This window comes from Cajanus cajan, chromosome 11 (assembly GCF_000230855.2).
Source record: "Cajanus cajan strain Asha chromosome 11, NIPB_CcT2T_4, whole genome shotgun sequence".
Classification (NCBI taxonomy): domain Eukaryota; kingdom Viridiplantae; phylum Streptophyta; class Magnoliopsida; order Fabales; family Fabaceae; genus Cajanus; species Cajanus cajan.
This window is the reverse complement of record NC_138527.1, coordinates 28,600,694-28,624,699: the sequence shown is the minus strand read 5'-3', so window position 1 is coordinate 28,624,699 and position 24,006 is coordinate 28,600,694. Positions and strand designations below refer to the sequence as shown.

The 24,006-nt window shown below is 32.4% G+C and overlaps 1 protein-coding gene and 1 long non-coding RNA gene across 2 annotated transcripts; one reads left to right on the top strand and one right to left on the bottom strand.

Moving 5' to 3' along the window:
* Positions 1-783: 783 nt before the first annotated feature.
* OTP85 (Pentatricopeptide repeat (PPR) superfamily protein) lies at positions 784-3,236 on the bottom strand. Its single transcript, XM_020381160.3, has 2 exons — positions 3,155-3,236; positions 784-3,042 (listed from the first exon to the last, which is right to left on the bottom strand). The coding sequence occupies exon 2, from the start codon at positions 2,999-3,001 to the stop codon at positions 1,178-1,180; it is 1,824 nt and encodes a 607-aa protein (XP_020236749.1). The 5' UTR covers positions 3,002-3,042; positions 3,155-3,236; the 3' UTR covers positions 784-1,177.
* A 13,952-nt stretch (positions 3,237-17,188) lies between these two features.
* On the top strand, positions 17,189-23,535 carry LOC109792791 (uncharacterized). Its single transcript, XR_003803450.2, has 9 exons — positions 17,189-17,702; positions 18,274-19,177; positions 19,545-19,607; positions 19,798-20,121; positions 20,395-20,448; positions 20,973-21,041; positions 21,422-21,583; positions 22,754-22,874; positions 23,319-23,535. It is a non-coding gene; the product is annotated as an uncharacterized LOC109792791 (long non-coding RNA).
* Positions 23,536-24,006: the final 471 nt, after the last annotated feature.

Here is a 24,006-nt window from a genome sequence, read left to right as displayed (position 1 = left end):
TAGAAACAACAAGATTACCTCATGGTTCTTAAGACCATGAGAAAAATGTTATAAAATGTTGTGAAGAACATAACTTTTTAACAATTAAGAACTACTTGATTATGTGAAGAACATAATAACCACTTAGAGTTAAGTGAAAAAACAAAAAGTGACAAAATTATGTGAAGAATATAACTTTTTAACAATTAAGAACTACTTGATTATGTGAAGAACATAATAACCACTTGGGGCTTAGTAAAAAAAAAGTGACAAAATTATGTGAAGAACATTATTTTATAAGTTAGAGTTATGTTGAGAACATAACAATCTAAAAACAAATGAAGAACATAACAATTTAAGCTCTACTTCGTTATGCTTGTTATATAAATATCATAACCATCTTAATGTAACAACATTATGTGAAGAGTATGACTTTCTAAGCTCTACTTTTTAATTGTGTGAAGAACATAGCCAACTAGGATCGCATGAAGAAAGTGACAAAGTTGTATGAAACAAACATGTCCAAACCAAACTCGCAGAAATCTACTAATGAAATTCTACACGTCTGAGGAAGAAATGCCAATACTACATGATGATTTCTTACATTAAGTATATACCTGATGTTTGTATAATGTTTATATAGCTAACAATTCCCAAATACATCACATGCAAAAGAAAAGATATTATTACAACAATAATAGACAAAAAAAAAAAAAAACCTGTTCTATTAATGAAAAGGACTACAGCGATGAAGCAAAATTATAAGTGCAAAAAGAAAAAAGAAACAATAGGAAAAAGAGCATCTAGGCCACAACTTGGAGATCAAAATTTTATATAAACTATATTGATACAATTTTATTTATCTATAATTACAAGGTTAAACGTACATTTTTTTTATTTACATAAACAAACTTCATCAGCAAAAATACATGAAAATGAACCAGAACCTTCCAAGGTAATAATTTATACAAACGTGTATTATGCACCTCAGGTTACTAATTATCCGAATTTGCCAATCATGAGAATTACCCATGCCCAACATTTCAGGAACAAGCCTTTTGTTTTCTTTCGGGTGGCATACAGTGGCTATTCATTCCAAACAAAAATAATAGGACTTAATCCTGTGTCAATAAATAGACCAGTTTTTTTTTAAAAAATTTTATTAAAAAAAAAATGAATCTTGGCTCAACAACCTCCACTACCAGTAATCCCCACAGGAGCATTTCCCATCTTTGAAATGATGAAATCGCTGGATATCTCTCAGAATTATTTGCCTACCAAAGATCAGTGATATAAATTTAGCAGCATTATGGCAATCCACACATACTCTAAGGTTCTTAACCACACGAATTGTTGTTCCAGGGGGAGTATTCAGAAGACCATAAGTAATGGCCAATTTCTCACTGTGATATCTAAGAACAATTTCTTTCTCTTCATCTTTTATGTCTGCATAATAGACCAGAGATGTGTCAGGTACATACCCAGCCAGCTTCAACTCCTGTACCAATTCATCAAGTGCATGGTGCAATACGGTAGAAGTGGAATGAACTCCATCCCCGGAGAAGAATTCATGCACAACATTGTTCACCTCTATTGAGCTACAGCCAGGGACTTTCATTGCTCCTTTGTCTACCATCATCTTCTTTAAATAATTCACATCATCCCATCTTCCATTTCTTGCACACAAATTTGACAAAATCACATAATCCCCCCCATGGGAATCATCCAGCTCAAAGATTCTCTGAATTACTTCCTTTCCCATTTCAACATTGCCATGACTGCTACAAGCAGACAGCAATGTCCTCCACAGAATTGGCGTTGGCTTGATTGGTAACTCATCTATGAATCTATAGGCTTCTTCCAAGCGTCCGGCTCGACCGAGGAGATCCACCATACACCCATAATGCTTGATACTTGGAACAATTCCATACTCATGAGTCATACTGTGGAAGTACTCATAACCTTCCTCTACCAATCCATTGTGACTGCAGGCATACAATATACCTAAAAAGGTTATCTCATCAGGCTGCACTTTTGCCTTCTTCATTTCATCCAACATTGATATAGCTTGGAAGCCATGCCCATGTGTTGCATAGGCAACAATCATCGCCGACCACGCCTGCGTGTCTCTTCTAGGCATGTCCCTGAACACAGAAACCGCATCATCCAAACTCCCACATTTCGCATACATATCAATAAGCGCAGTATTCACCTTAACATACTGATCAAACCTATTCTTCTTGACATACTCATGGATCCACCTCCCTAAGTCCAACGACCCTAGCAAAGCGCACGAGGAAAGTGCAACGAGCATGGTAACATCAGTTGGCTTGAGGCCACTCTCCTGCAATTCTCTAAACAAGGCCAAGGCCTCATTGGGGCAACTATTCCGAGCGTAGCTCGTGATGATGGCATTATAAGCAACAACACCCGGTTCATCAACCTTGTCAAAGACCCTCCTAGCAGCATCCATGTCATCGCAGGCAGTGTACATGTTTATGAGAGTTGGACACACATACATGTTGCCACTGGCCCCAAGTTTAACAGCAAGGCAATGCAGTTGTTTACCTTCCTGAAGTGCCTTTAGCCTTGCACAAACCTTGAGAAGGGAAGAGAAAGTGTAATCATCTGGAAGGAGGCCAGAGCAAAGGACCTGAGAAAACAGAAGGATTGCTCTAAGAGGGTCATGAAAGCGAGCATACCCACGTGCCATGGTGTTGAAAAGAACAATGTCTGGTTGGGGAATTTGGTCGAACATGCGGTGGGCATGGTCCATGGAAGCGGTTGTGGGGTTAGAAGTGCAAAAATTTATGAGCTTTGTGACGACAGTGTTGTTGTGGAGGTGGGTTTTGATGGTGTAGGCTTGGATTTGCTTGAGCTCTCTAAGGGAGGTGCATTTGGGTATGAGAGAAAGAATGGAAGGCGAAGGTTCAAGTGCAAGTGTAGTGAGTTCATGCTTTGGGGTTTCTGTGTTGAGTTTTGTGGGAGAATGTGAGATGCATTGGATAATGGGTGCTGCCATTGTTGTGAGTTGTGACGCTAATTCCTTACCATAAACTGTGTCTGAAAGTATGGATCAAAAATGAAAAATATGGATTAAAAAAAAAAAAGTGTCTGAAAGTTCAGACATGACATGAAACAGAGGACGAGTGAAGAAATGAATGGATAGAGTTACCAGATTGAACCGGTCGTTTGAATGAAACTCTTCTACTGTTTGAGTTTTTTTATTTAAAAAAAAAAAATCAAGGAAAGATGATGGTTCATCCATAATATATATGAAGTCACTTCTGCACTTTTTTCTTTATAATTTTATTTTTTTATTTTTAAATGATAAAAAATAAGATTCAAACTAGATATATTAAAATTTAAAAATTAAGTATAATATTAGTTAATTTAACAAATATTAATAATTTTTAAATATTTTTATTATATAAAATATAAACACATAAAAGTTCTCGACTCTATTAATATTTAAAGTAATTAAATAATAAAAAAGAGTAATTAGACTAACAATCAAATTTGTGATATTTATCCTTCTTTTTAAATCTATGCAACAATCTCTCTCAATAGAAAAAGTTGATTTAAGAAAGATTCGTGTAACATATAAAGGATGTGCAAGAATATGTACATGGGTTAGTTTGCATATTTAGGTAGTGTTTATTTTCGGGGATGTACTGTTTACGAGCAACGAAAGGCGAGGAAAGTATGTGTTTGTTTCTCGTGATTTGGAACGAAGGAAAGGCGAAGAAAAGGGAGGAGAAACACTGTTGCTCTCCTCGCACAAATGTGAAGAAAGGAGCTGAAAGACACGTAGGATTTGTGAAAACCCGAAAATGCCCCTCCCATGCATGTGCCATGCAGCAGAGGAATCTCTGCCATTTCACGGACCTTCCCTGTATCCTTGTCTCATGCATGCATACTGCTAGGAATCTCTGCCATTGTTGACTGTCATTGTTGAAGAAGCTTTATCGTTGAGTGCGTTTGAAGTAATATTATAAGAGAGTTGGAAGCTCTCTTTGTGGTGTGTCTTCACAGAATTTCGACGCTGGTGGTTGGTGTTGCTCACTGATTCTCCACGTTTTACATGGGCTGGTGACTGATTCTCGACGTTACGGGGCTGGTGCGTGGCTGGTGGTGGCTGGTGGGTGTTGGTGGTGAGTGATTGTGGAAGGAGCTCCTCCATTTGAAGGAAAGTTTGATCTCATTTGGTATATACGAAGGAGCATAATCGATTATGGTTGGCCACATAATCGATTATGGTTGGCCACATAATCGATTATGGCCTTGCATAATCGATTATGGCATAATCGATTATGCAAGGCCATAATCGATTATGTGGCCAAGCATAATCGATTATGCAGGGTATTTTCGCTGCCAGTGAAACCCAGAACAACTCGTTCCAAAAATGCATTTTATGAGAAATATGCGAAAGCAGAACGGGCCGTTCCACTTTTGGAACGGACCGTTCCACTTTTGGAACGGGCCGTTCCACTTTTGGCCTTTGTGGATTACTTTGTAACCCCAGAACGGCCCGTTCTGGTCTGAGAACGGGCCGTTCTGGGTATGTCAATGAGACATGAAAAATGAGTCCAGAACGGTCGTTCTGGATTCGGAACTGGCCGTTCTGGCCACATTAATTTGTTATTAATGATGGTTATTTAATACCGTTTATATATATATATATATATATAAAATATTAATATTTAATATATAATACCTTAAATTAAATATAATTATTTAATATTAATATTTAACTTATATATATATTAAATATTTAATATTTAATATATATATATATAAATTAAATATTTATTTAATTTATATATATAAATAAAATAATAATATTAAATAATAATATTTTTATATTCTCACTTTGATATATATTAAAGTTCGGTTATATATTTTTAGGGTTTATATTTTCGTTTTTAATCATATTTGATTAAAATAATAAATTTGTTATTTCGAAAAATATTCAGATGCTAGACGAAAATATCGATGTTGTTAGTTTAGACAATGAAGAAATGGATAATGATTTGGACTTGAATTTAATTACACAAATACAAAGTCAAATACAAATGCGAACCCAAGTAGGAGCAATGACAATCCTTTGTCTCGTAGCTTTTAGGTTAAATATGTTGTGTACCATATGTTGTCCCACAAGTAACATTAGGGACTTCATTTCTCAAAAAGAACGTCGTAGGAATGAGTTGATGTCATACCTTATTCACACCGAACAATGTCGTGACATTATTCGCATGGGACCTGCGGCATTCATTAACTTATGTGAACGAGTAAGGGCAACTGGATTGGTCAAGGATGCATTCCGATCAACAGTGGAAGAACAAGTGGCTAAATTCTTCCATATTATCGAACACAACGTTAAAAATCGAAGTGTTTCATTTTTTTTCCATCGATCTGGGGAAACCATTAGTCGACACTTTCATAACATGTTGAATGCGGTCATTATGTTGGAGGGAGAAATGTTAGTTCAGCCATCAGGCAGAAATGTTCATCCTTATATCTTAAACAATAGCCAGTTTTACCCGTACTTTAAGGTAATTCAGTGCGAAACTAAAGTATTACATCACATAGACGTATTTGAACATTAAAAATAATGTATTACTATCATATTGTTTGTACTTAGGATTGTTTAGGGGCAATAGATGGAACTCATGTCCGAGTTAAAGTAGGAAGATCAGATGCCCCCCGTTTTCGTGGAAGAAAAGATTGGCCAACCCAAAACGTATTCGCAGCTTGTGATTTCGACATGAAATTCACATATGTTCTAGGAGGGTGGGAAGGAACAACATCTGATTCAAGAATATTAAAGGATGTCCTAGGTAGAGAGGATCCACTTATCATACCACAAGGTTAGTTATTATTTACTTCGTAATTAGTGTATAGTAACGTACTTATGATATTATAATGAGTATAACTTCAATGACTTTAATTAGGTAAATACTACTTGGGGGATGCTAGATTTATGTTAAAAGGACAAATAATTACGCCGTATCGAGGGGTTCGATATCACCTTAAAGAGTATTCTCGAAGAGCTCCACAAAACCCAAGAGAATTGTTTAACCATCGACATTCGTCACTTAGAAATGTGATTGAAAGAACATTTGGCGTCTTGAAGAAAAGATTTCCTATAATAGCTAGTGGAACCGAACCTCATTATTCATTCGATACAATGACGAATATTGTACTAGCATGTTGCATTTTACACAATTTTCTTCGAGGCGTAGACAATGATGAATCGCTGTTAGCAGAGGTCGATCGAGAGTTGATGGAACAACCTATGGATACCATGCTGACTCAAGCTCGTGAGGATGATCATAGGGAAGGGTCAACTATACGGGATGCTATAGCATATGAAATGTGGACAAATTATACTAATAATTAGATCATGTATTTAATAATGTATTTAATAACATGTACTGTTTTAATTATAATAAATTATTCTGTTACAAGTTTTCATTCATAAATTTTACATATGATTATCATCATTGCATGCCTTGTTTTTGCAATAGGTGGAAAATGAACAGAGGAAAAACTGTTGTACTTGATTCCTCGACTATTGTCCGCGAGTTCACCAAATGGACTGATGACATGGACTTTCGTTTATTGACTGCCATGCTTAACGAGGCTAGGTTGGGCAATCAGGTTGATGGTAGTTGGACAACCCAAGCATACAATAATATTGTTGAAGCCCTCCGACAGACTGGATTAACGGGTATCACGAAAAATAATGTTAAAAATAGACAAAAAAGTCTAAAGGATAGATGGCGGGAGGTTCACGACTTGTTTAGTGGACTTAGTGGATTTGCGTGGGATGAGTCCACGAAACGGTTTACAGCTGAGCCTGAAGTATGGCATGACCTGCTGCAGGTAATGTTTTAACATTTGGGATTTATTGAATTAGTGAAACATAGTAATTATGAGTGATAATCATGGTTTTTATTTCCAGGCGAAGCCAGCTGCAGCTAAATGGAGAGTGTCTTACATTAGGTACTATGACTTGATGGAAGAATTATGGGGAGTTGATCGGGCGACAGGCCATATGGCTAGGACTGCGCGACAAGCCTGTAGAAATATCGGTATGCCAAGTGTAACGGTCGACTTGAACGATGATGTCGATGACATACCACAGGACGACCCTTTTCAGGCAGGGTTTGATACAGCATACCGGTCACCACCACACTATGGTTCTTGTAGTCCTGTTGATGGTACTCAGTCAGTGCCATCTGCTGCATCTGGTGGTACTACTAGAACATCGTCATCTCGAGGCACAAAAAGAAAAGCCCCAATGATTGATGTGATGGATGCACAATTTGACAGGCTAACTACGAGGCTCGATGCATTTACAGATTACCTTGGTCAAGGAAATGTGTTGACCCAAAGATTATCTGATATTGTTGAACGACAAGTGGTCGCCATTGAACGAAGAAACGAAATAATTAATAAGCAAGTTAATATCTTGAGGCGAACATCAACAATTCAATATTCAAAATCAAATATTTGGGACATGTTAGTCGCTATGAACCTGCAAGACAAGCAAGTTATGGTTCAGTGTTATGATTTTTTGTGTAATAATCCATCACATGTTAGGCGACTTTTTGGCTTACCCCCACATCTTCGCCTCAACCAATTGTTAAAGTTCATGGGTCAAAGTGGTTGATTTGTGATTCGTAGTTATTGTATTTTTTTATGCATTGTATGTAATGTTTTACTAATGTTTTAAACATTGTAAAATTGACCATAATGTTATAAAAGTATTTATTAATGGTCAAAGATACATTTTAATGTTATTACTTGCAATTATGTTTTATGGAATATGTCTTATGTTTAACATCATATTTATTATTGGTTATTTTATATATAATTTTCAGGTATGGCATCCGGTTCAAGAAAAAGAAGTTCAAAAGAAAGAAAAGAAAAAACTCTTACCACCTCGGACAGAGCAGCTGGTCCTAGATTACCACAAATTGAAGAAGTTCTAAATCAGACACGTTTTTTCAGCCAGCGTGATCAGATGATTAAATATGACAAGGAGTTTTACCACAGGATAGTCCTTCATCCAAAGGTTATGGACTTTAGCTACTTTGCCACATCAGGGCTGTATTTTCACCACCATATAGAATATCAAGGTTTGCAGCATTTTGTGGCTCTCAAATGTGATTTCTTTGAAGATCTTATTAAGGTGTTCTATTCCAACTTGAGAGTATCTGAAGCTGGTTTCCTCTATAGTGAGGTGAACAAAATAAAGATAAAAATAAAATCATCTGATTGGTTAACTCTGGCTGGTTTGAAGTATCAGGGGCACAAATTAGCATATCCAGGCATCCTAGAGGAGATGCAGTTCGACCGTCACATAGCACTGACATCTATGATTAGACCAGAGCTGCAGGGCCGAAATGTCAAAAATGTAGGAAGTCTTAACATTAACGATAGACTCCTACATTATGTCTACATCCATATATTGGCACCCAGATCAAGTAACTTTTCCCAACTCTTGCAGGAAGACATTTTTCTGTTATGAGCCTTAAAGAATAACATTTTGATCAACTGGCCCCATTATATCATGCAACACATGGTCAAATGCAAGGACAATGGGATGCCTCTTCCATACCCCATTTTAATTTCACACATTTTGGCTGTTTATGGCGTAGACTTATCAATTGATGTTGCAGTCGAATTAGGGTGGACACATTTTTTTAATAAAAATACCTTGAAAAAATTAAATGTCGTGAATGTCAACGGGGTATGGATACATGATAGGGATAATCATCATCATGGCCAAAATGTTGAAGATGAAGACCATGCAATGCCTGAGGACCATGGTGAGGAGTAGCCTGCCGACATCACACAACAACCTCCAGTCCAGTATGATGGTCAAATGCTTTCCCAAATATGGACTGACATTCAAGGGTTACAAGAAGGATTAAATAATTTGACCATCAATGTTAACAGAGGTTTCGATCGAGTACATAACAGGCTTGATGACCTCGAACAAAAATTTGATGACTTTCAACGTTCATTTGAATAAACTACGTTATGTTATTTTCTTTTTTATTATTGTAATTTAAATATATTTTATTTAGTTGCAACATTTTTCATTTCTATTATTTTATGTCATATTTAATTATTTTTTACTTAATTGATGATTGAATTATATTTTCTGTTCCATTTTACAAATATGTTATTACCCATCTACTTTGTAATGTTAAAAATTTGTTAATTTTTTAATTGGTAAAAATTAACTTGTACAATTAACAAATGTATCTTCATTTCATTCTAATTTATGTTAATGATTTATCAATTTTTTTAATTTATTAATTAACTTTCAAAAAATTTATTGTACATTTTTTTTATATTAATAAAATTCTATTATTTAAATATTGACATCAAAAAGTGCAAATATAAAAAAAAATAAAGTAATACATGTTTATAAAATTAAAATAATAACACTTTCATAAACATTAATAAAATAATGTTACAAATATAATTATCATAATATATTTTGTTATTATTATTTATTATTATAAATATTATTATTTTCATTTTTATTAATATTATTATTATTATTTATTATAATTAGTATCATTATTATTTATTATGATTCTTATTATTTTTCTAATATTTATTATTATTCTTATCATTATTTATTATCATTTTTATTAAATTATACCTATTAATATAATTTTATTGTAATTATTATTAATTACAATAAATAATATTATACTCATTTTTAATCCAAGGGTAAAAGTGTAAATTATATATTCATCTATTAAATTTTTATTTTTTATCTATCATTAAATTTAAAGCAAATATTTAAATTTATTTATTTTTAAATTAATATTTTATAATTTTTTAGTTAAAATTTATATATTTATCTTTTAATTATAATAATTATAAACTTTTTTTTAACCTAAGGGAAAAATAGTAATCTTTCACAATTATCAATTAAAAAATTTATTTTTATCTATCACATCAATCAATTCATTCACAAACTTTCACAAACTTTCTCTACACTTTTCACTCACTTTCCCTTAATCCAAACAACCTCACTTTCCACTCACTTTCCCTTCAAATCCCTTCTTTTCCACTCCCTCTTTTCCATCCTCAAATCCAAACAAAGCCTTAAGGTTTGGCCACGAAACTTATATTTTTAATGGGTGGAAAAAATTTGATATGTCAAATAAATGGTATTTTTTCTTAAATTTGTATTGGTCCTGCAAAATTTGTGGTTAAACATGTAAGTTTGCAAGTCTAACAAAAAATTTTAAAAGTTGTTTTTTTTTATTTTTTTATGTTAATAAAATATGAAAGAGAAATACATTAAAAAATATTATATAAAAATATAATAACTAAAAATCTAAAATAAAAAAAAATTATAAAATTCTAAACCCTAAATCTTAAACTCATAAATATAAAATGACTAATTTTTATAATAAAAGTAAAAAAATAATCATATAGACAAAATAGTTTCTAAATTATAAAGAATAAATAAAAATTTTCAAGTAATTTTGTGAGGATTAAAAAAGAAGATGAAAAATAAAAATTGTAAATTATAAACTATTTCAACTAACTTAAAAAAAAACATATTAAAAATTTCTAAATTTAACTTATATAAACTCTTTTACAAATTTATTTTAATCAAATTAACTTATAAAATACTAGTAAGTTCTTAAATTTCTTTTGAAATACACTCAAATTACTCTGATAGATAAACATTTAAAATAAAACAATTAGATTTGATGATTTATTGGAGGTGCATGTGGCCCGACCCATACATCTCTAGTTTTTTTTTTTTTTTTTTTTTACACAAGGAGATAACATTAAAGGACACGTTCCAAGGCCTACTAACAAATTGTTGAATTGGTGAAAACAAAAAACAATTTCTTGAATCACCTTGTGCTCTCTAGTACATGAATAATGAATTAATTGGTAATTGGGGTGACATTAATTCTTATTGTTTTGAATTGCCTGTCACCAATGTTTCACCGCATTAAATAATGAATTGAATGAAAGAAAGAAAAAATATAACTGAATAATTTAAATTAGAAAAAATCACATTTGGAAATTTTCAAAGTATATTGATTAAAGCATTATACCACTAAATGTTGTTATATAAAAAAGAAATTAATTAAAATGTATTAATAGAATAATTTTTTTTATTATAATTTAATCTTAGATTGTTTTGTATTTTTTTACTTATAATTACATATATCTTTCTTAGAAGGTTATTATATTGAAGCCGTGTAAAATTATTATGAACATCCTCTAGAACATTTTATACAATTATATGCTTTTTTTACATCCACAATTATAAGTTTTGAAGTAAAATTTGAAATGCCTTTTTATGATTTTTTTTAGTATTTTTATAATATTTTTTTTAAAATTAATACTTTTTGCTACGAATATTTCTAATTTGATTGACAATAAAAAAATTGTTAGACTCGCAGTGATTTATTCTTGTTGTTTCTCCACTCTCACTTTCTTCTTCTTCCATTCACCCTTTTATTGTTGAAATCTTTGTGTTGAACCATTTTCGCTGTGGATTGTCTCAAGGTGCTTGGTAGAGGAGTACAAGAAAGCTTGAAGCCCTAATTGGCCTTCATTGTCATCCTCCCTCATTTTTCTTCTTCCTCGGAGCTCGGAGTTGCCATTTTCGTTCCTCATTCTCCTTTTTCTTTCTCTTTAACTTGGAGCTTGGATTTTCAGTCCGATAAGAGATAATGGAAGCTAGATGGTTTAAATCTTGAGTAGAGTTGCTGAATGTGGAGAGTGTTGTTGGTTGCATGTTGATGAATGAAAGGGATGAGGTTGAAGTTGTGGGTTTTGAGTGTTGGGAAGTATGAGATGATCTAAGTTGAGTTCTTGTTGCATGTTGCTTTTAAGATAATTTTTGTGTTGCATATTGTTGGTAGTGTTGTGTGTTTGCATTTAGCTGTGTTGGATTCTCTTGATTGTTGATGTTTTGATGAAAATTTGGTGAATGGAAGGTAAGATCGAAGGTGAAATCCATGAAAATGCAGAAAATTCCGAGATCCGTAGCCATGGTTGTGGTTCATGGCCATAGCCATGGGCTAAGAATGAAGTGACAAAGACTCGTAGCCATGGTCGTGGTTCATGGCTAAAGCCATGGGGTAAAAATGAAATAGCAGAGACCCGTAGCCATGGTCGTGGTTCATGGCCATGGTAAAAAAAGATGAAATGGTAGAGATCCATAGTTATGGCTGTCGTAGTTGTGGGAGGAAACTGAGCTGACAAAAATCCAACGCTAAAGCACTGCAGCGGTGAGGGTAGATGACCGAATTTGGTCTTGGAGTCTTCATGAAAATTGTAGAAAATCTTCTTATCTCTCATATGAGATAAGAATGAGAGATTGGAGTAGTAGAACTCCCTATGGGTTGTTTTATGTGAAGATTATTAATGTAGGAATAATTGATTTTGATAAATTGCATGTGATACATGTTGTATGATGAGTGATATTGGTGAACATGAATAAAATGTTTGTGTCTATTGCATGTTGTGTGTTATAGGATGATGATGATGAACATTGGTATTCATTATATGAATGATATGCTATGTTTGAATTATTTATGGAGCATTGATATGCTATTATTGTATGAATTATTAAGCATTGGTATATGTTATTCTTGGTTGAGATGTTAAGCATTGGTATGTTATACATGATTGATGTTATTGATCTCTATATGCATTGACTGGATGTGATGTATATAGTGGATGTATGGTAAGGTGCAGATGTTGAGAATGCGGTGTGATAATATAACATGATTGCTAACTTAGGATTTGAGGAGAGAAAATTATTTTGAAAACCGAAGATCTCACATGAGGTATCTTAGAGTGGTGCTTGAGTATGCCACTATTTGGAAAACCCTCCTTGAGTATGTGTGTCTCTTGGAGTAGATTTTGAGGTGTGCTGAATCTCCTCCAAATTTTTAGTTAGTGGTTGAGTAAGGTAGGAGGTCGAGGGCTACAACCCTTAACCAAGTATCTGAAAAGGTTGTGTGGTTCCTTGAGGATAATCAGTGGGCGAATTCCATACGTGACTTGGTAATGCATGTCAAGGTTGTGGTAAGCTTATACCCAGTTGTACTACTCTTGACGGTGAAACCAAACTTTCATAGTGTAAGTAATAAGACTCGAGAAACTAGAGGAGGGATTGGTATCCTATTTTACTATGATCGAGCCGGTGCTTCGGATGTGAAAATGATTGTGTTGTTCGATAGGGTGGAAATCACTTAGACTGCTCATGTTGTTAGGAGATCTCTGTAGGTGAATGCGTGATAATGCATTGTTTGATGTGTTTGCATATGATGTACGTTAAGGTGTGTTCATGTGCATTTGATGTCTTTTGGGACATGATTGGGTGAGGTATATGCTTACTTAGGATGTGATTAGTTTTCATATATGATATCTAGTGTATTGTTGTATATTATAGACTTGTTTCTATATGTATATGTTTTTGAACTTTAACTTACCCTTTCTATATCCATGATGGTTTGGATTGTGATGATTATACATTGTATGAGAGCAGATTAGGACTAGGCTTGAGGATCTGATGCACGCAGGTGTTGTGACTTTTTGATACTACTAATGTACCTTGTATAAGTGTGCTTGACTGACATTAGGATGTAAGATTATTTTGGAATGACTATATATATATCCTATTTATATTAGTTTGACTATTTTATTTATATACTCATGTTAAATATATATATGATATATTTCTTCCATTAATCATGTACATTTTAGTAACTTAGCTTTAGTTGCTAGTAATAGTAATTTCACATAGTGTGACGACTATGGTGGGTCGTTACAAAAATTTCATCAACAACAATTAAAAATCAAACTCTTAAAAAAATAGTTTCTTAAAATTTAAGCTATAGTATTTTTAAGGAGAAATTCAATAATCTAAAGCTTATTATAGTTATTCTTAAGAAAGTGAATTAATAGTCTAATTCAATCTTATAAAATTAATTTGTAAAGTGATGATTGTTCTCTACTTATATACATTTTTTTAGTTATCACTAGTCGATGTGAGATTTCTAATAGTTAAATTTGATACTCCTCTTTATTTTTTATATTACTTTGATCTCTCATTCTATATATTTTTATAAGAAATTAGGTTAGATATATGTGGATGCAATATATAATATAAGAGAATTTTGTGTTTAATTTACATAGAGAGGCAGATTGAGTAAAATTTTATTATAGTTCATGATATATATATATATATAGTTTTTCTTAATTTTTATTATTTAAATTGATGCTTCTATAAATTTTGTTATTTGAATATAAGTTATTGTATGTCTTTTATATTTATTTGACAATCATACATGATCAAGCTAGAGTAAAATACAAGGTTGAGAGCTGAAATCTCTCACTAGATACTAAATGGGTGTAATATTTGAAGGGTAGTTGGCAGACTAATCTAATAGATGACTTAGTTATACTAGCTAATTGCGTCATAAGCTCACATCCAAGTTATTCTACCCTAAAAAGAATACTAGACTTCTTACTTAGTTTAACTGACAAATCCAAGAAATCATGTGTTGTAGATTTTTACCCAAATTGATTGTGGATTTGATCTAGCTAGATTGAAAAGATTAGTTGTAGGTTCGATAGGGTCAAGACATTTACATTACACACATATGTTGTAGGAAATCTCTTAATTGAAATATGTAACAAAAATGAATGATATTTATGTTTTATATAATTTTTTTATTAGTAGCATTTTTTTAGAGAATTTTCAAAATCTATTGTTTTTAAACATTTTTTTAAAATTTATTGGCAAAAATAACATATCATTTTTAATTTAAAATTCATTTTAATATTAGTTTAAAATAAATTATAAATAATAATCATATTTATACAAATTAAAATAATTCTCTTGAACCACAGTGTTTTTTTTAAAATATTTTTAAATAAGAGTATTTTTAGTTATTTTTTAGAGATAACATTTTTAGAAAATTTTCTTAAACTTCAATTTATCATTTTTAATTTTATTTTTAATCTAAATTTTAATATTTTAAAAATAAATTATTGATATTTAAAAATATTTTTACATCACTGAATAAATTAATAGTCAATATTTATTTATTATAAATTTCAAATTTTAATTATAACACAATATAATGCGAAAATATCGATTTCTTTATTTATAATTTTTATTATATGAAATAGGAATTTATCATGCATATTACACCAACTAAGGAGTTTTTTACTCAAATAATACTATTTTAAAAAATATTTACCCAAATAGCAAGTGTGCAAATTTATTTTTCAGATTAGCACTATTTACTGTTCATGTTCCAGAACGGGCCGTTCTGATTCCAAAACGAGCCGTTACAGATTAAAAAATAACACATGACGAATGAATCAGAACGGGCCGTCCGGATTCAAAAAATGCACATAAAAAGTAGAACCAGAACGGGCCGTTCTGAATCCAGAACGGGCCGTTCTGGCCTACAGATTCAGGTTTTTTTTTTCTTTTTTTTTCGATTTTCACTTATCAAATACCAAAACTCAAAGACTACCATCAAGTGATTAAATTTATTGAATATTAACATTGTAAATATAACTAAATAAATTTATTAAAATTGAATACAACAATAAAGATCAATGGTGGCGTGACTAGGAGTGTGACAATAGGAACAATTTTTTACACGATTATGTTATTCTCTAATGTCCATCTCTGTTCTAATCCTGCTGGACTTTGGCCGACCCTTGAAAGTTCTTTTGCGTTCTAGATTTGGCCACAAAGTTGGAAGAAACGCAACATCTGAGAGAAGTTTGACCCGCTGAGAAATTTACAATAAGACTAAATGAAATATGGTATGATTGCAGCATGTATTAGAAATGATACCTTGGGACGGATGTAAAGCTAAACAAATTGCTTCTGCCCCAAGAACAGAGCATTGTGTTGGTTGTAAGAGGTGTGAATCCACTTGTCCGACGGATTTCTTAAGTGTTAGAGTTTATTTATGGCATGAAACAACGCGAAGCATGGGTCTAGCTTATTGATACGTCTCAAAAAGAACCACACACAAGTACGTTTTTTTACCGGCAAAAGCCCGCGCTCAAAAAAAAGAAATTCTTTTTTTTGAGCGCGGGTTTTTCTAGTCTAAGTATATTTTATTTTTATCACGAATTATTTTCCTTGGTTAACAATAGTTGTAGTTTTGCCAATAGTCGGGGGTTCCTTAATTTTCTTATTTCCTCATAAAGGAAATAAGGTAATTAAGTGGTATACTATTTGTATATGTTTAATCGATCTCCTTCTAATAGCCTATGCATTTTGTTATCATTTCGAATTGGATGATCCATTAATCCAATTGACAGAAAATTATAAATGGATCCATTTTTTTGACTTTTACTGGAGATTAGGAATAGATGGACTTTCTATAGGACCTGTTTTATTGACGGGATTTATCACTACTTTAGCTACGTTAGCGGCTCAGCCAGTTACTCGAGAATCAAAATTATTCTATTTCCTAATGTTAGCAATGTATAGTGGTCAAATAGGAACATTTTCTTCTCAAGACATTTTACTTTTTTTCATCATGTGGGAATTAGAATTAATTCCCGTTTATCTACTTTTATCTATGTGGGGTGGCAAAAAACGTTTGTATTCCGCTACAAAGTTTATTTTGTACACTGCAGGAACTATCCCTTACTCGCATGACTCGCTGAGAGATTTACAATAAGGTTAAATGTAATGTGGTGTGATTGCGACAAGTTTCAAAATAGAACGATCCGTTCTGGTTCCACTTTTTATGTGCATTTTTTGAATAACGGCCCGTTCTGATCCATTCGTCATGTGTTATTTTTCAATCTAGAACGGCCCGTTCTGGAACATGAACAATAAAAAGTGCTAGTTAAAGAAATAAATTTGCACGGTTACTATTTGGATAAATATTTTTTAAAATAGTATTATTTGAATAAAAAACTCCCAAACTAAGAGTTCGAAGTAAATTTCTTCGAATATACCAAACATCATAGTTTTTATAATTTAAAAAAATTACACCATAAATAAAAATACTTAAAAAAGGAACATTATATTTTTTGGCACCTATGTTTTATCACACTCTTTATTATATATTACATTTATTAAAAATGACATAATTATTCATAATATAAGATAAGAGATCCACGGAAATTTGTTATTTCTAACCTATTTCAGCCAATAAAAAAAATTCAAAAGACTGCATGTGTATTCTTAACATTTTTTTTCATGTTATTAGATATATATCTTATGTTAATCGTTAAAATACGTTTTTTTTTGCTCATTGATATTTTCATTCAATGTGTTATGATTTGTGGGATGTTTCCAAACCAAAACCGAAACCGTTAAATTTCAAATTCTCAGTACTAAATTAGTTAATTATTTTTATATTAATTATTAATTATTAACTATCATTATAGTACTCATAATCTCATATAACATGAAGAAAGGTTCATTCCTTTAAAACCTTGCCAGCTGCCCCACTTCTGATTTTTGATTCCTCGGAGACTCCCATTAGGGTTGTTTCCTTTTTTATTATTTTATTTTATTTTTATATATTTATTTGTTGTCCTCTTCTCAGTTACCACCTTGTCTCTATGTCTCATCACTTCAGTCCATTTTTCTATCTCAAGTAGACAAAAAGGAGCACAGTACAAAAATTGTACTTCCTTGTTTTCCTGGCAACTGTGTAAGTTCTATTACAACTATCAACTATGTATCCCCTTGAGTTTTTCTGTAATTTTTTCTGCTGTCACTTTCATTTCATCAAATGTCTGCCATTTTATTTATTTTTTTATTTGGTCCCCACATGCATTTTTTCACTGCTTTGCATGACTAAGCTAATTTTATGGTTATGGAAGTAGATTAACTGATGCTAAAATCCACTGTGCTATGCTTACTGCTACTTTTGACACTGTGTAGCAAGGTTTTAAATTGTTGTCGTGGTTTTTGTTTTTGATGCAATCCTTGATATAGTGGGAAATTGCGGATAAATGTGACCCAAAAATATGTTGTGGCCAAAGTTGTGATCTTTAAAACCTTGCTATGTGGCATGTGGATTTTGGAAAAAGTTTGATTGCATGAAAAAACTTCTTTGGGTGCTGCTTGCTTGCTTTTGTCTTTGACTTGTGGTTATAAAGATTGAAACTTTTATAGAATATCAGTATTTAAGTACTTGAAGGAGTTCTATTATTTTATTTTTGTGCACTGCATGCACTCATTTTCGGTTCCATTATGCTGTTTTTCTTTGGATTCACCAGGGTTCGGCCCCACGTGAGCTTTGACCAAGTCGGTGTCTGGTTCAGTGAAACAATGAGTCATGCTTGCTAGATGCTTATGAATGCATGCACAAAGTAACACCTGCATGCACTTCAAAGGACTTGAATGGTGTTTTACCTTTTTACTTTTGGCCGAACGCTATGTGATTCAACTTAACAACAAAACTGGGTTTATTTATGTGTTAGATAGATAAGGAGTGTATTGCTTATGAGGTTAGAAGAACTAACATTGATTATTTAATCTTATATTAATGGTCAGGATTGACTTCCTCACCTTTCACTTGATATATGTGTGTATACTCATTGTTTGATATATATTTTCGAGTAGTTGTTGATATATCTCTGTGTGTACTTTTTGTTTGATATATATGTGTGAGTTATTGGAAAAATCAGTGTCAAATGGAGCTTTCTTTGTTTGTTTTTGGATTTCTTTTGCTTGTCTTTAGGAAGCCTTTCTTGTTTGGTGTAGAAATACATGATTGCAAGATATAGTGCTTCTGTGTTTTCCGTTACTGATCAAATCATTGGAAGATGACAATTATTCAAAATGAACAACTTAAACATGGTCCACAAGAAAAGTGGTTTAAGAATTTTCATGACAACTTTGATCTGAACGTGACTGCTCAAGAGATGGAGCAGCAGCCTCATTTGCAGTGGGAATTATTAGAAAATCACTATAGCCAATATAGTGAAATGTCTGGAAAGATGGAGAAGCACAGAGATAACATTAGTTTGGAAGACCAACAACAAGGAAGTCAGGTACCTAGGACAAAGGCTTTTAAGAGGTGTGTTGGTGACCTGTTGATTCTTGCACAATCTGCTGAGATAGTAGCACAATCTGAATATAATGTGGCTGGGGTGCATTCAAATAACCAAGAAAATACAGGTGAGTACTGTAAATCTAAAAGTTTGGAATTCATTATGATTGACTTCATCTAAGGTATGTTTGGGAGTGGTGGGGGTTTGGAGGGAAAGGAAGGAGAGGGCTATTTTATTTAATTATTTTCCTTTTAAATTAGGAAAGTTATATAATGTTTATATATATATATATATATATATATATATATAAAAGATCAGATCATTAAGTTTATGTTAATATCTCATTATATTTCTTTTACTATGAAGAATTATTAAATTAGAGAATATTTATTAGAAATAAAAAAAAATTGTCCTCTATTTCCTTTGCTTACAAAACCCAACCCCAAACAATGCTTTAGTATTTGCTAATGTTGTGTCCTTTTTCTTCAATTCAGACTTACACAGCGACCTGGTTGATCAAATGCCACAAAAATGTCCTAGCAATATAAATGTGGATGGTTAGTGATGGTACCTTTATTCAATTTTCTCATGCCTTTATGTGCATATTTAGAATACCATTGTGAGAAGAATTTGATAGCTGTTTCTGTGTTGCTTCTTTTATAGATCAGGAATGCTCTCAAGAGCTACTTGATAAATTATCAGCAGTTTCTCATGTAAGTAGTCAATGGTGTGTTTTTTGTTATGTAGTTACCAGAACCCGCTTAACCAAAATTCGGAAGCAAGCTAGATGTAAACATCTTGTATTGGACCAAGAGAGGGCTGAGGAAAGCCCCTTCAAACATTCACAAGGAAAAACAACCCGCCTGAACCAAATAAAGCATCAAGCTCGTTGCAAAAGTAAGAATGATTTGTCACCTCAAATGATAAGCAGACTCAAAGATGAGCAGCCAAAAGGTAGAATACTTCGACTAAGCCAGATGAAACATCAAGCTCGGTTCAAATTTAATTCAACAGTGAAAGATGGGACTGAGGCACAAATAGATGAGAGTCTGCCTCACAACAGCATTAAAGGTGAATAATGAGGAAATTAATAATGTGAAGAGATGGGTAATTCTTGAACTTGGCACTATTTGGATATGTTGAATACTTATATTCATTAACTAGATGTACTTAAACAGTTTAGTTTCTATGGAATAAACTTGAGAAAACTAGTCGGAGAGCTTATTTTTACTTCAAATTAACCGAGTTGGAGCTGAGAGTAAGCATGTTTTGATTGTTTTCCTTAACATTTGTATTGGTGCTGTTTGCCAACCTGTGATTAACTGCTTGCTATCATTGTTATAGATAATGAAAAAGTGATTGCAAGGCAATTTGTGAAGAAAAATATTTGTCAAGGGGGTAAGGCTATTCTGTTCATAAATATCATTAATATATTCATCCTATTACTCCTGATACTTGACTGTTTGTTCTGTCATTGTTACTCAATAGAGGAGGCATAGGTTTATGCTACATATTATGTATTATAGTTAATGGATAGTTTTCTTCAGTCATGGAATTCCTCAATGGAAGCACATGGTGATTTTTTTTTTCAGTTGACAGTTTCTTAAACTAGCAATGACAGATTATCTATACATGAAAGTGCCAGCTTATGTTCTTTGGTAAAAATAAACTGCACGATTTCTTAAAATTGTACTGCACAAGTTGGTTTCAAATTAATATATAATGTGCACTTATTAGTTATTACTTTTTCGAGGAGCTTTATTTTGGAGTTGGTAAATAGATTGAAGTAGCTTTTGGAATATGTCAAAACTACACCCAACCTAATGCTGATAGGATTGTTATGTTACTGTAATGATAAACATCTTTATATTTCAATATAGTGATTGATATTGACTTTCATGCTATTTGTATTTATCTTCCAGATTCCAATCCTTCTGTTGAAGGTGTACCTGCACATAACTTTTACAGAGGAGCCAGTCAATCATCTATTGGTATGTTTCATAGTTTCTATATATTGTACATGTCATATTGAAAAAAAGTTAAAAATCCTTAAAATTCTGGTTTTAAATGAATTTCATTATATAGAAATTAGGCTAAGAATTGGTAGGCCTATGTTCTTACCTAATATAGAAAAGTAAGCTATAATCAATTCCTATTTTACTTTAACTTCCATAGAATTTGTACGGCAGTCTTATTGTACTAGTCATTGTCTTATGTAAAATACTAGGTAATGAACATCTGTACGTTTCTAATTCTTAACTATAGTGTAACTATTATATGGATTGTAAGATAGACATTTTATGGGGTATTTAGCACAAATAATATTTGTTAGACTACAATCAATAAATGATCCTTCATCAATTTGCTTCAGTAAGGTGGGATATTGAAAATCTTAAGGAACATCAACGTACTGCAAGGCGGTTAAGAGCATTGAAGACTAAAAAACTGAGGCAACAGTCAAGGAAAGAGTGTGAAAGAAATTATTCCAGTGCGAGATTGCATGCAATGAGGGCAAGCCTGACTGGGTTAACAGGTATGACCAATTCACAATAGTTGGTAAATAGTGCTACATTGCTGAAATATATTGATCTACTTTCATGTTCACATGCGCCACCTTAAAACTGCTGGATGTATTGTGTTAAGATCTACTTGCAAGGTAAGAGACTTGAGTCCTGCACTAGTATAGGATTCTGGTATGAGGTTTATAAGGCTGCAAGGTAAGAAAGAGACTTGAGTCCTGCACTGAAAGTATAGGATTCTGGTATGAGGTTTATAAGGCCTTGGGCCCTCCGACTACAATGGTTAGATTTTGTGGTATGGTTCTCCCAAAGTTCTTATCAATTGGTATCAGAGTTTTTTTACAGAGTTTGTCAACTGCAAACAAGTATTGCACCAGCCTGCATGGGCACTCTAACTGGAATGTGGTGAGATGTTAGGATCCAATCATAAGGTATGAGATTCTAATGTGGGGTTTATAAGGCCTTGGACTCTCTAATTACAATGGTTTTAGATTTTGTGGTGTGGTTCTCCAAGGTTCTTATCTTATATAAAGTCAGGAGCAAATTTTGGCAGAGAAACTTCAATGATATCCTAGATCCTATGAATCATTGGCAGAACAATCTACTTTCATTCATCAGATTACCTAACAAAATATTCCAGCAATGTGATGCAAATATGGAGTGGATGTTGTATATAAACCGATGGCAGCTAAAGGAATATCACAGGGTTGTTGCACGCCAGCATAGAGCAGAGCATATGGAATAGAAGAGGGCATTGAAGATTTGAAGGTTAAGAAGAAAAAAATTCCTTCACTAGGTAAGACAGCTCCTATGATAGAGTTGTGTCAGGTACCATTTGAACAGGATAAGAATTTTCAGCAGTTACGAGATTGTTTGTTCTGTGAAGTGTGAAGGTTGAACTTAAGAGATTGTGATATATTTTTTCAATTCACGTTGATCTATGTGATAAATGTTATTCTTGTGAAGCAATTAGATGTCCATGCTGATGCTGGTTGGCTGGTTCAGATGCAGTTGATGGTCTTCATGTCCTTATTGGCAAATCGCACATGCATTTTTTATATTATGATGATGAGTTTAATATATGGGCAACAAAATATTTTTATTTTAAATAGAAGTACAAATTATGCATTCATTGATCAGTCTCAAATTCATATGTATCTGACACCTTTTATGTATATTACTAGCAAACTTGGAAGCTCAAAAGGAATTTATGCCTGTGAAAAGATTACGCCTAACTCAATTGAGACACGAAGCTCGTTTAGGGAATCGCTATTCTGCTATGCAAGGACTGCCTGGAAAATATAGGTATATTTTACCCCTTTTAATTTTAAGATTTGTTTTAGACCTAATATATTGAGTTGGCCCTAATCATGAATTTCATGGGATTAGTCAAATGGAACAAGACAAGGTCTTATATTGAAGAGGTTGTAGGTTTAGGTCCTTTGTCTCACTGTGATAAATGTAAGTAATCCATCTATTTGAGCCTAAATACTTTGCTTTGAATTGGGACACCAACTCCTTTCCTTAAAATTTCTTGGAAAAAAAAGAAGAAAAAACATATAGCAAACTTTTTTTTTCTTAAATTTCTCACGTTGTTTATATATTAACTGTAAAACTCTTGCTACGAATGAACATTCTGAATGTAGGCCTTGTTGATTTTGCATGAGTTAGTCAATGCTTTTCCATTTCCCTGCCATATATCAAGCTTTGATGGGAGATCAACGTTTTGTTTTTTGTTTTCTTGTGCAGATGAGATTTGGTAGTAAGCATTTTAAAGGGCTAGGATGTATACAGAACGAGTCCTACAAGGCTGATATGGAAAATTTATGTTGCCATATGTAATACTTTTTTGATGAACATATCTATGTACACCCAATGAGGCCATGACACGCGACAAACTTTTTATTGGCTTTATTCGGTAGAAACCTTGATTAGCTCATATGAATCACAAAAGGATTGCTTCTAACTTGTGTTATCTTGTCTTTACTGTTATCTATATTTGAAATCAAAACAATTTTATATTATATCATTATTTTCTATAAAATATTTTTTTTGTTAAAATGTTTTAATTAATTTTTTTATCAGATCAAGTGTTTTAATATTTTAAAATAGAAAAAAGAAATAAAAAAAAAACACCAAGGATAACACTAATTTATTATATTTATAATTTTTTTTCTTATCTCTCCCTTAGTTTCTATATCCAAATTCATCATCGGCTGTATATTAAATACGAATGTCATCTTATTCAAACAATATTTATTTATATATATATATTTTATTATGAATTTTAGTTGTATATAATAATTAACAAGTACATTACACATGATAAAATGAAATTAATTATTCGTTAATTAAAAATGTCATTTTAGTTTATATACATTATTTTATTTTTAGTTTTTATTATTTATTATCATATAGAATAAAAAATAAAGTGTTT

What these genes read in the sequence shown, in the direction of transcription:
- OTP85 (XM_020381160.3), bottom strand. Translation starts at nt 3,001, where the DNA reads ATGGCAGCACCCATTATCCAATGCATCTCACATTCTCCCACAAAACTC.